Consider the following 13,097-nt stretch of genomic DNA (forward strand, 5'->3'; position numbering starts at 1 on the left):
ATAGTATGAAAAGCTGTGTGGTGAAGACATTTAAGAGATATTTCTTCTAGGCACAAGGAAAATAGGAAAAACGTGAATTTACTCACTGATAACGTGAATCATGAACGAGCCAAAAACGACCATCCAACCCCATCCCCCATCGGGCGGTGGAGGAGTTTCGCTCTCCTCCTCGTCCTCACGTTTTTGTGGCACGTGATGGGACATTCTTGTGGACGCACTAAAACGCACTGCAACACGTGTGTTGGAGCCGTGGCGTCGGGACGACAGCGTTTCGACGGAGCGTCGCGTGTTCCAAACAGCGTCGTTTTCTCAGACCAAATTGTACTGAACAGCAAACTGTAGCGAACATTGTTTTGGAACGATCTTTCACAAGTTGGTTGATAAGCCGGCTTGTTATCGGTCGTCGCCGACTGGTAGGGAGAAATCTGGAAAGCAATGTGAACTTTTGACTTTGGATTCGTGCTTAAATTATCAATTAATGTACGGCTGTAATGGAAGTTTGGAAAACGGTTTGACAAACTTATGAAGCTGATTGACGTTTTTCGAATTTTCTGTTTTATGTACAGGATGTCTTCTGTACGTGTTTGAAAACGTAAACGTACGTGAAAATTTGAAATTTGCTATGAGAAGAAAAATGTTATGATGTTAATGTGACGAAGAGTAGCGGAAATAGCTGGCACAACAAAGTAAATGAAGAAACTATAGAAACTTTGAAGCAAAATAAGCAATTTAGATTAAGGATTAAAATAACGGAAATCTTTTTCGATCGGACTTTAAGGCATTCATGATTTGTAAGGGTTCATTTTGCTACAAAGGTCTCATGCATTCTTTGATCAAGTCGTTCTTGGGTGACAATGACTTCTTTATACAATTTCTTCACCAAAATTCCACAAAGAAAAAAATTTGAAGGTGTTAGATCAGGTGATCGTGCTGGCCACCTTATCTGATACTATCCAACGCTCTCTAAAGTGTAGTGAGTATGTCGGCATATTCATCTGTATTTAGATTTTCTTCAGAACCGCGATACACCAGTTTTTTTTACACAAAAAACAACTTAATGTGTTCAGAATCAGCCTTGCTATTGAACGTTCTTACCATGTAAGGATTTGTGAGGTTCCAATGACGTTTTTGAGTGTATTGAAAATTCCGCAACTTCGGAAAGTTAATATGAAATTAACGCGGGTTTTGAAAGCCGCTCTTGGCTTTTGGCTCTCATTTGGAGAAGCGGTTGAGCGCTAAAGCTTCAGTTGTCTCTGGCGGATAGAGCATTAAAATACGCACTTTTTTTAGTAAAACAATATTTTAGAAATGTTTCAAATTTGTATGCATAATGCAAAAATTCGAATTTAATACCCATGTTGAAAACCGCTGATATTTAGAGAATCAGTTGAGCTTTGAAGCTCCGATTGTCTCTGCGAGATAGAGCATTAAAACACGCACTTTTTTATGCGAAACAATATTTTAGAAATGATTCTAGTTTTCATGAAAAATGCAAAAATTCGAAATTAACACGCGGGTGTTAAAACCGCACTTAGTTTTGGCTCATTTCCTTTCCATTTCCCCATTTTCTCGTTGCTGTTTTACGCATATCTACTGCAAATAAACATAGTCCTTATTTTTTTCTTCAGTTTATTAAACTCGTTTTATGTTCTTTCAGTTGCAGTGGAGTGTTCTGTCGGTGTTCCATTTTAAACTCTGCAATTTCTGTTATTTATCTCACGATTTATCGAACAACGATTTGCAACGACTGCTTTGGCCTAATTTTCAAGACGTAAATTGTGCCTCAAATATAACAGACTGAGCGAATGTTTGAAAAAGCTGAAAATCTTAATTTCAAGTGAACGAAATTTAGCTAAAATCTATAGAATTAGAAGCACCCTAATCAAAAATAATGCATTGAGAAAGGAATTTCCCTAATAAGCAGTAAATCATGTTTGGTTTTACCTTGGCACCTGCTCCAACAGGAACGAGTGTTTTCAATCATTGTTCATCGTTGAAATACAAATTTAAATTACACTTTTTAACACATTTTCTTGCACAATTTTCACCCTAACTGCTGCTGTCCATTACTGCTTTCCAGTTAACTAGTCCATAGCAGGAATAAATCATTTCGACCTAAGAATGGCACGTGACTTGCGCTCTTATAGTCAGCTGATTTTTGATGATTGCTTTACCAAATTTACCATTCTGCAAAGACTGGTAAAATCCATATAATCGCTGTTCAAAGAATTGAGATGTAGAGTTTAAATGGAACGTGGATGAACAAAGCTTTTCATTGAGCACATCGCTAAATATATTATGGCTGGGTGGTAAAGAATGGGGAAAACGGAAAACTCAGCTACGTTTTCTTATCGAAATTTCAATCAAATATCGGGAAAACCACAGCTGATTTTCAATGTTTAGAGGCGCAGTCGCGGAGGCTCTAGATGGGGGAGTTTTGGGGAGTTTCACTTTAAAAACTTCATCATTATTTCAAAAGAACAGAGCTGCGTTTGGAAGGTTTCAAAGCTGGGGAGCATCAGATGTTTCCAGACAGCGAAATATTCAGTTGATCAACAGACAAAACTGAGTCAATTTTGAATTAAAAGTTGCAAACTGCTGCACGTAGTAGTTATTACTGAACAATCGGTGCAAAAATTCCCTTCCAATGAAGACTTCAAAGTATTGCCTAATGGTATGAAGAAATTGAATTACTTGAGCTTCATTTAGTTTATTGTGGGTTCAATCTAGATAGACGAAAATTCCTGTAGAAAAGCGCTTTATTTCATAACTAGCAATACATCGGTGGCAAATATTGTAAAATGGTTCAAATCTTTTATTCTTTTTCCTTAAATAGTTTGCTATTGAAGACAAGTTTATTAATATTAATAATTTTTTAAATTTCAACGTTTCACATTGTCAGATGAAGTAGAATTGGCCTTAAATGTCCGTATTACGACAAATTATGCTGATTTTTGGAATTCAGCGATTGTTGTACAGAGAGAAGACATAAGAAGATACAAAGTTATACGAATAAGAAAACTTCGTTTATTGGTTATTAAATTTTTTTAAGTCAACGATTTTTTCAGTTGAATAATCCGAAAAGCTTTGCCAAAGCTCGAAGCTCTAAAGCATCTCCGACAAAAAAACGTGTAGTAAATTGTATATAAAACTTGAACTAGATAGGAATAGGGAACAAATTGTAAGCGACCTGGGAAAACGAAGCAACCACGCGAGAGCATCAACACTGGTAGGCGGGACACACCCAGGACGGGAGTGGCAACATCGGGACTACTTCACGGCTGACAGGAGACGGCGCGGCGGTACTTCCGGGCAACAACACAGAACATCTGTGGGGTTGCCAGGGGAGATGGATTATTATTGATTTGATGGTGACAGTGCAAGGCGTTCATTGAAAATTATTGAATTTTTATCGATCGTATTCTTCCTTAAATTTAACCCTAACAATATTGCTCCAAATGGGAAAATCCTGATAGGAAATTGACAATTTCACTTTCAAGTTGTTTTGAGTTATCTGCTTGATACTCGGGAAAAATAATTATGAACAGTTGTGCAAGAAAGGTAAATATTTAATGCTTTAAATTGCGTGTTATATACTGGGAAAACTTCATTAAAAATCAAAGTTTTATTTATATATAAAAATGTACTTGCAAAATGGGTTTCGACTGTTAACTTTTTGAGACGGAATAAAAAGCTACATAAAATTAAAAATCCTTTGAGCTTGACCAAAACCGATACGCGTTTGTAGCCGTTTCTTGAAACATGCAAAAAACTTAACAGTTAATCCTGACAGGAAATTAAACAAACAGAACCCGGCTCCCTATCGAATAACTGATCAATAGCTATGTAGAGCTCTCGATTTTGAGCCAAAGATGGCTCTAGTTAGGCAATAGAGGCTTTCACTCCCCCAAATGCCCCAGCTTTTGAAAGCGTAATTTACCGGTCTTCTGCCGATGGTTTTGTCAGTGTAGCACGCGACTCTACTGTAGCCAGACGCAATTATGATCAGCTACAATCGTCGCATCATGATCGGCTACGCGATCGTCGCTTTATTTGGCGTCGTCCAGTCTAGAGCTGTAAGTTTTTTTTATTTAGTAATATCGATTTAGTTTATTTAGTGTGGAGAGAATTTCGATCCAGAAACTTTCTTTTTAATTTGCTTATTGCACTAGTTGTTCTCTGGTTTTTAAATATCAAGTTTGTATTCAGTGTTTAATTTATTTTTGCATACAATGTTGGCCTCAGTAGCAGTTTAAAAATTATTCAAAATATCAGCAGTTATAATCCTTGAGTGTATAACACACATAGTTTTTGCAGCACATTTAATTCAGTTTGTTGCCGCTGGTAATGTCCTGCATGGGGTTGATGAATTGTTTTCGGTTTTTTCCGGCCCCTGAATGCTCGTCCCTCATGTTGAATAATGTTTATGAATATTTATGATTATTGTTTTGTCGCTATAGATTATTGATTTGATGATCTTTATAGTTAGGGGGAGGACCTGATTGAATAGACAAAAATTACCAACAATTATTTATGGGCGCTTTCTACTGGAAGCATTTTGGTAGCCGCCTTGTTTTGAAAAGATTTCAATTAAGCGTTATACAATAAGAGACAAAAATTGCAAACATATTTTTTCTTTTCCACTTTTGCGTCTTGAAATGTGCATACAATGCCTCGAAATGGATAGTTTATGTTATGGCTCATAACTTGCAAGCTGAGGCCTTACGATATATTATTTTTTAATATTTTACTAGAGAAAGTAGCCGCAATAGAACTGTTTTGTTCCAAGAAATTTAAAGTGCTTCCTTCTGTCGTTATAGCGAGATCTTGATGGTTTTTTAGGGAGAATTCGCTTCCATTCTCCTGCCCAGAAATTCATAGTTCTACAATTTTGTGCTTTAAAGTTAAATTACCGGAAAATTTGGCATACATTTTACTCAACAAGGTAAAACTTGACAAAGTTCAAAAATGATTATTTGCAAAGACATAAAATAAATCTTGTAAACTTTTGAGAGGACGCATGAAATTTGATTGATTGACTCAATTTTCTGCAACACTAAGTTATCAATTCAAGAGTCCCTAAACTTTGAAAGTGTTTTGCAAATTTATTCATTATACTTTCCATTAATTACACGATCACTTTGAAAACTTGCTTCTTTGAATTCACCCGCCAGAGCCAAAAATTAAAAACAAATCAATTTGCATAAAATATTCATAGTCGTTCCAATTTAAACAGTTTTTTTTCATTTGAGCTTATGGGAGCCAAAATAAGCGAATCTGGATAGTTCGAAAAAAGTTTTTCAACTTTTGTTGGTTTCCATATATATGCGCGTCATATGGGAGGATTTTGTGCCATTTTTTAAACTATATTCTATTCAAGAACTTTTGACTGTCTTTGGCCTTTGGATGCCTTTTTTGTGATCTCAACAATTCTTTACCGATCGTCACAAATCACAAACTTACGGGGTTTTGTCATACGCGTTTTTCAGTTTCGATTGACAAACCGTAACAGACAGAAGAATTTATCAAAATCTAGTCTCATATCGATGCTGGTAAACTGGTTGTAAGTATTTTTTTGGTTTTTGTTGGCAACTTTGCATGAAAAATTTGTAAATTTGAAATCAACAGGATTTTTTCCACACCTTAACCACTCATTTACTGTATACTTTCTTCAATATTTTGCGTTTAATTGTAGACTGTTGGGTATGTGTTGGAGTGTGTCGTTTATACACAGATGTTTCACTAATTTTGTGTCATTTTAGTTCCACAGATCGTCACTTAACTCAACGAATTCACTCTTGGTTTGTTTTCTTTCAGTTACAGTTTTATTGTCCAATACTTTTCTTGATAGTTGTTCACACGCTCGTGTTCACTTTTTAGCTCCCAGAACATCGAAACGTTAAAGAAGCAATTGTTAATCAAAAAACAACATTGACGAAATTATTCACAATAAATCTTCTGCGAAATCAAATAGAACGATGGAAAAGTTGAACCTGGAAAATCCTACACACAATAGAAGCCAATGCGTTCATAATCTCTGAAAAGGCACTTCTCTTTTTAAGCTTTAATGAAGAAATAAACAACCGAACAAACGCTCAAAATATGTAGATTAGAAGTAATACCATAAGCTTAAATAAATACAGTTTACCAAGACATTTGTGCTGAAAGCAAAGTTTATTTTCATGTCAAAATTATAGTCGCAAACAAATTTTCAGATCCTCCAAGGGCAAGATTTTGTTTACGTGTACATGCCAATAGCAAATTTATTTTAATGACACCCGGGGATTTCATTTTCCAATTCCCAATGCAACGCGTTTGGAAAAGTTTCTGCAACTCCAGAAGTTTGAAGCAAAGTTTTGAACTCACTATTCAATACTGGTTTAACAGATAAGACAATTTGAACGTTTGCCAACTCTTCCATGTGTGTTCCATAACTGATTACTTGCTGGTCAATGATTCAATGAGACTAAAGGTATTCAAAATTATCACAGTACATCTTGTAGCGCGTATTTCTCAAAAGTTGTTTCCGTTGAGTTTCTTATTTGATTAYAATGCAGGTGAWTGTTTYAAGTTGCCAATTTAATGTTTCTTTAGTTATACGTGGAATTTATATACAAAATATATTTTATTTCCTCAAGCGATAGTCACAGACTTTTAGTAGTCSTCACCACAGTTGAGAATCTGGGCTGGATTAATGTGCTCGGATAGTCCTTCATATCTGATTAGGCCCTCAAATTTAACGCTACAGTTTCTTGCAAACAGCAATAAATAACAGAATCACCGTCGTGAGTTTTCGAAATTCGAAAGTCTGATACGAAATTGGAAAATAAATGAGAAAAGTTTTATTGACATAATATTATCGAAACTTTCCGAGAACGACTGGATTTTCTTAAACCCGGACACCACTGTGAGCTTTAGAAAGTCTCTACTGGATACGTTTGTCGAGGGTTTTATATCGCCGTTTTAGAGCGCTCACCATACGCTTTGTTGTGTGTTAAATAATAATCAAATTTCAAAATTTAAGAAGCGTTTTTGACCTTATTCAAAAGCTTATTTTTTTGGAGAAAATTGCAACACTCGATCATCAAAATTTTTCATTTTTCATGTTTGTTTCATTCAATTTTTGTAATTTATTTTCGCACAACTCCCTTCTTAACCTGATATTTATGATAATTTTCCAACCAGAATGGATAAAATTATTCAGAAAATTGGACGTGAGTTCATTTTCATAGCAACACGCTTTCAATGCAAACTTTTCTGACCCCAATATCCCTTAATGAGCCCCGCTTAATAAAAGAGATGATTGAGAGGTTTAAATATAGCCATGAAAAATAATTTTAAAGAGCTTTAGCTGTTTGTTATTTGAATGTAAAATTGAGGTATTTTCTTCGAAGGGCCACGGGTTTTTGAAGAACGAATGTAAATACCGAAATTGGGGTTTCCCGGTTACTGTTTAATTACCCTCAAAGGCTCTCGAACAGTAAATTGAGAGGCGCAGCCAAACTGAACGAAAGAACCTCATATCACACAAATTTCCAATTAATTTCATTGTTGATTAAACTTTCTATTATTCACGGTTGTGATATACAGGCAAACACATTATGCTTGAGAAACAATTTACTTACTTGTCTCCAGCGTTGAACATTGTCGAGCTTTTTCTATGTAATTAGCTTTTAATTTCAAAGTTGCGCCATTAAATTAGTGTTTTCGGAAAGTTGAGAATAGTTTGAATAGAGCTGAATGTATTATGAGAATAACTAACTTTGTCAGAAACGGTTTTTAGACTGTGGGCGACGCAAAACTTTTGAAATTATGTTGCAATTAAACTGGTTCTATTAATCGAAGTAATACAAGCTGCCGCTGTTAAACTAAATTAAAACTTCCGAAATTCTTGTGCTTTTAAATATTAAGCTTAATCACTTTTAATAGTGAATAATTAATATGAGAAGACCAAATTTCATTCGATGGAAATCCTTAGAAGTCAATTTACAAATGTGAATACTTGCAAAAAATACTTTTCTACTGAAACAAGCTGATGTTTTACTTGTCTGCAATGTTAAAAATAATCAAAAATGGATCTAAAATCTAAATTAAGTCCTGAAATTCAAAGCCCTCAACGGAGCCTGCTGCATTGCAAGTTTCTCAAGTAGTTTCGAACGCCAAAACACAACGTCCTTCAGTTAATTTGATAGTATCCGTTTAATACTGAAAGTTGCATCAAACAGAACAATTTAATATTGCACGAAAACTTTCGAAAATACTCTCTGAACGTTCTTCCTCGAACCCTTCTCTTTTCGAAATTTAAGCTTTACCTCGATAAAGTTTCCGGAAGTTCTCCGACAACGTAATTGAACGATACAACATCGGTACTGATATTTCCTCCAATTAAACAGAAAAAGTTAAAGCTAAGTTTCCTCGGGTTTTCAAGTGGAAACTTTAAATGAGTCTCGTTTTGAATCGTACGGAAATCTGTGAAAATCGCTAAGGGTTAATGGAAAATGTCTATTTCTTAACAATTTTTATTACTATAAGTGTTACTAAAGAAGAAAAAGTATGCAAATTATTATAAAATCAAAAGAAAATTTGTGGCAGATTCATTCGTTATTTAGTCAAAAGTTATGGGTTGAAAATTTGCTGAATTTTTCTCAAGTAGACGAACCACCCTCGAAATACAGGTCACATCAAGGAAGTTTAAATAATACGCTTTTGTGCTCAGAAAATTCAACTTCTTCGTGCACACTAATTGAAAAATATGTTAAGTTTCAGATATAATGCACTCTTACCTTGGTCACCCTGTAGAATGCTCTTGTTTTCCAATATACCGGGTCTCAATTTGAACACTTCCCATCCTTAAGGTCCCGCCAACGATTTAAGTCGCAAAAATCGTCAACATTTCCTTTACAATCGCTAATTTTCCAGTTTAAAGTCACAATTTCGGGTCATCCAATCCTTCGAGAGGCAAAAAAAAAAACGTGTAAAAACCGGTTAATTTAAAACTTCAATTGCAATAAATACGGCTTTACTGACAACTGATTTCAAAGTTGATGTGTTTGTATTGACTCGTTGCCATGGTGCACGTCTTGTATTAAAAAAATCGCCAAGCCATTGGCCGATCAGTTTTGCGTGTTTCCGGAAAAGCACGTCACCAGGGACGGTTTCTAGGCAACGATGGTTGTTGATTTCTTCGAAAGCGGAGAAGTACTGATTTTGTGCGGAAAATATTCCTTGTGGACGAAATGAATTATTTACGAATGGGTGAGTGAAATTTTGATTTTTGGCCGAAATTTTTCTAAGGGTGGGGTTCAACTTTTTGAAAAAAATTTAATTTTTTTCAAAATGTCTTAAATTATTCTGCCCATATGCGTACTCTGTTTCGAATGTCTTAGATAAAAGGCAAAATATACTCTTGTGCACGAATATACATTTCTAGACGAGTGGTTTACTAGGCAAAACTTTTTGTAGCATTTTTATGGGAATTTTTCAGTTTCAACTCAGTTCATCATTCCAGCTTGATTTACTGCACTTGAACATGAAAATGTATTAAATAATAAACACGACGTTTTGTGTCGTTTGGTCTGCGCGTTCATCTATCAGAAACTCGCGTTTTTCGGTTGAAAATCTAAATTACAAGCTGGCAACAACCGCAAATATACAGAAGCTCTAACTTCTCTTTAAACTTTAGTTTGTCCAAATAAACTACATACAACATATCATTCACATGTACAAAGTATTTATTTGGCAGCCTTCTATACTTTTAGAAACGTTTTTGTCTTTCAATGTCAATTTTTATTTCATTATTTTTCAATAATTTCGGCCTATTTCTGTATACATTCTTCGATATAAGATATAGTACGAATAGATAAAATATGGATTAAATTCACTCCAAATACAGTTTTTTGTATAAAAATCTGCGTTTTCCTCTGGAAACTTACCAACATCTACTTACCATCCAAGAAAGAAATGGAAACATAAAAACAGTGTTATTTACAAGACCAGTCAGTTGAATTTATTGCTTTAAACAAATAGGAAACAAATTAAGTCAAAAATTGAAAAAGTCACTGACTGTGTTTGCTAAAGAGTAGATTTACGCTTCGCGGCGATTTAATGTACCTACAGTACAACATAAATAACGTATTTAAGTTCGAATCACACCACCATAACATAAATCAACTAAACTCGCATTTGGGGTAATAAAATATTCAAAATCCCTTCACACCTGTGCCCTGTGCCCTTTTACATATGGATTATTACCAAAGCGGCACAATGAAAGGCAAGGAAATGCTCTAAGTCCAGGATATTAAACAATACACATGGTGTAAGCACTATGATTTAGGGCTCTATGTTTGTAAGGGTGCCTTTAATTTTGAATCAGAGCCTTGATGGGCCATAGAATTTAACCCTGGCGCAATACCTACATTAAGTTTGGAGATTATTAAATATTCAAATTTTCACCAGCTAAATTGGCATTAATATTGCATTTTATTCCATGCTTTTAGCCCCAACTGATACCTACAGACTGTTATTTATTGCAGGCACAAAATAATTATTGAAATATTTCTGATTACGCACCGCAATATTGCATTTATGTATTTCAAAAATGTAAAACATTTCTCATTTGAAACGGTTTTATTGATTCTTTCCGACCTCCATAAGCGGAAAAACCGTTTTAATTAATTATCTGAATGGTTCTCTGGAACAAACAAAATATGTACTTTTTAACATTTATTAAAGTGGAAAATTCCTATTATTACTATGTAAAATATCGTTGCGTTGATTCATTATTATTAAATATTGTTTAAATTAATCAATTAGTTTATGAACTTTAAGGTTTTTAACTAATCAAGAGTGCACATGTTCGCTTTTTGAGAGTTTATTAACTTCTAGTAAATAAGACGAATTTATAATTCATCCATCCAAAAATACTCACTTCATCAAAATTTATAACAAAGTCATTGAAAAACAACCATAAAAGACAATGAAGTGGAATCTACTAATGCAACAATCGACGATTAAATGTAAAAAATTGCAACAGAAGGCCAAACAGCCAAATGCTTAATATGTATTTTGGAATGCAGGAAATGAACTTATGCACTTTTATCTGTGGAAAACCCTCTAAAGCATGTTTCTTTTGTAGACTTAAAACGGTGTAATTGTTATTTCCAATGTTGCCTAAAAGGTTAAAATCGGTTTTGCGAATAAATCAACATGTGTTTTTTAAGCACATACGATCATAAACGTTCTGCTTTCAGCTATTAAAGGGAGAGATGTTTTATTGCTGCCGATTTGATAAGAACGATGCCAGGAAATTTATAACGTATTTGGGAAAATTGATGGTTAAGAGCAGCTAGGCATACAAAATATCGAAAAGATTGACTGTAACAGTCAAAGACGCAAAATCGACTTTTATCAATGTGCGCTGATCGACACTAATGAAAGAAACAAGTCTACATTCAATTCAAGCAAGTCGAAACAGAGGGAATGACTAATTTATTCAAAAAATAGTGAAATAAACCAAACATAAAAATAAATTTAATTATATTAATATTACACACAACCAGAAAATGCATTATTTAATACTGCGAAAATGCAGGATAACTGAAACATGCATTTTGTCTGTCTTCTATTTCCTCAAATTGATCACGCAGCGCCAGTAAATGTGGTTAAACGAAGCGGAAAACAGAGTTGAAAAATTATAGAGACCATGAAAATTTACGCTAAATTTATGATTTTTTGGAAAAGGCCTTTTGCGTTTGAAATGAAAGGATTAAAAAGTAAAAAAATGCATATGTTAATTACATAATTAAAAAAGTACTTACAAAGTTTCAGCTATTTTAAAGTGTTGTTTACAGGAAGTTATAGACCCGCGCGTCATCGTTTAAAAGTTAAAAAGAGAAAAAGTTAAAAATATTTAAGTGCATAATTCTTTAGAATATCTGCCCTTTTTTGAAAGTCGCAAAACTCGCATTAGAACAACACAAAAATACAAGCCTTTCCACAAGAGTTTGAAAGGAAATTTCTCTTCACCTAAAGCATCTATTTCCTGTTGACTCTTAGGTACATTCGTACTGTACTTAACGGATCGATCGTAGAGTCGTAAAGTAAGAGCCGGGCCATTTCCACTGTAGAGATACCCATATTGGCTTAATTTATTCGGTTACCAAAAACAAATTAGCAAACATTATGAGGGGTCGCGAGTGAACGGCATTCTACCGGAAATTTATAGCTCGAACGATAAAATAAACATGAGGTCTCGGTTAATTTGCCAAACACCGGAATGGATGTTGGGGGACTTTGGTCAGATAGTGCTGAATAGTGCGAACACACACGATTCGACATGTTTACCTATTTTACCTGAGCAGATATTTGCCGTGGCGATCATGCTGCCAAAGGGCATCCATCAACTCGGGCTAAATACAGGGTGATTCAAAATTGGCGTCATTCCTCTGGAGGTGTTGTCTGGCTGGTATAGGAGTACAGAAAAAATAGTAAAATAAATTAATTGCTATTAAAAACTGAGAAACTTGTAAAAAACAATATCAGAAATACGGCAGCAATGTTTTTCAAGGTAATCTGCCTAAGTAACGTTGCGCAAATACCTGTTGCTTCGTAATAATTTAAAACTCCGGTAACCATGGAATTATACAGACAGATAAATGGCAAATTCAACAAGATTTGTTGACGAAATGTCAACCTGTTCTCATAACCACGAATATGGGTGTTTATAAATAAACCCACTTGTCTTGTCTAAAACTAATTGCCTTTATCTATGAATAAACCCTACAACACCAAACATTTGAATGGTTGACTCCAAACAAGCTAGGGCCTGTTATCATCTCCTTGTTATGTCTCCTTATCATCCACTCTTATCAACCAGCTTCTCGTATTCAGTTAATTAACTCCTGCTCAATTTGTATCTCCTTGTGCTGTGTGTGTCGTACAAACGTGGTAGGAATGTATCCCTTCCTCGGTATTTATTTGGTGCTTGGGAAAGTGTAAAAAAACATCATTGCCGCTGTGCTTTTTCATCAAAAAATTGTAGAAGAGACCTTTTTGATATCAAAAATTTTCGTAATTCGAAGCAAAGATCGTAATTTTTC

At 34.6% G+C, this 13,097-nt stretch overlaps 2 protein-coding genes across 3 annotated transcripts in view; one reads left to right on the plus strand and one right to left on the minus strand.

Moving 5' to 3' along the window:
* Positions 1 to 409, minus strand: part of LOC109537491 (monocarboxylate transporter 5) — an 18,014-nt gene extending 17,605 nt beyond the window's left edge. For both annotated transcript variants that reach the window (XR_007281169.1, XM_048665087.1), the window contains exon 1: positions 87 to 409. Coding sequence is in view for 1 of the 2 variants with exons in the window: in XM_048665087.1 (XP_048521044.1) it covers positions 87 to 204 (118 nt within the window). In the remaining variant the exon portion in view is untranslated. The remainder of the gene's footprint in view (positions 1 to 86) is intronic.
* Positions 410 to 3,293: 2,884 nt separating this feature from the next.
* The window catches only part of LOC109537515, a gene marked incomplete in the record, with an annotated part of 88,467 nt that continues 78,663 nt past the window's right edge, over positions 3,294 to 13,097 (plus strand). The window contains 2 exon segments of the mRNA XM_048665084.1: positions 3,294 to 3,561; positions 3,794 to 4,076. Of these exon segments, the coding sequence (XP_048521041.1) occupies positions 4,002 to 4,076 (75 nt within the window).

Source organism: Dendroctonus ponderosae, unplaced genomic scaffold (genome assembly GCF_020466585.1).
Source record: "Dendroctonus ponderosae isolate FM_Combo_2020 unplaced genomic scaffold, Dpon_F_20191213v2 Dpon_F_20191213_3, whole genome shotgun sequence".
In the NCBI taxonomy this organism is placed as follows: Eukaryota; Metazoa; Arthropoda; class Insecta; order Coleoptera; family Curculionidae; genus Dendroctonus; species Dendroctonus ponderosae.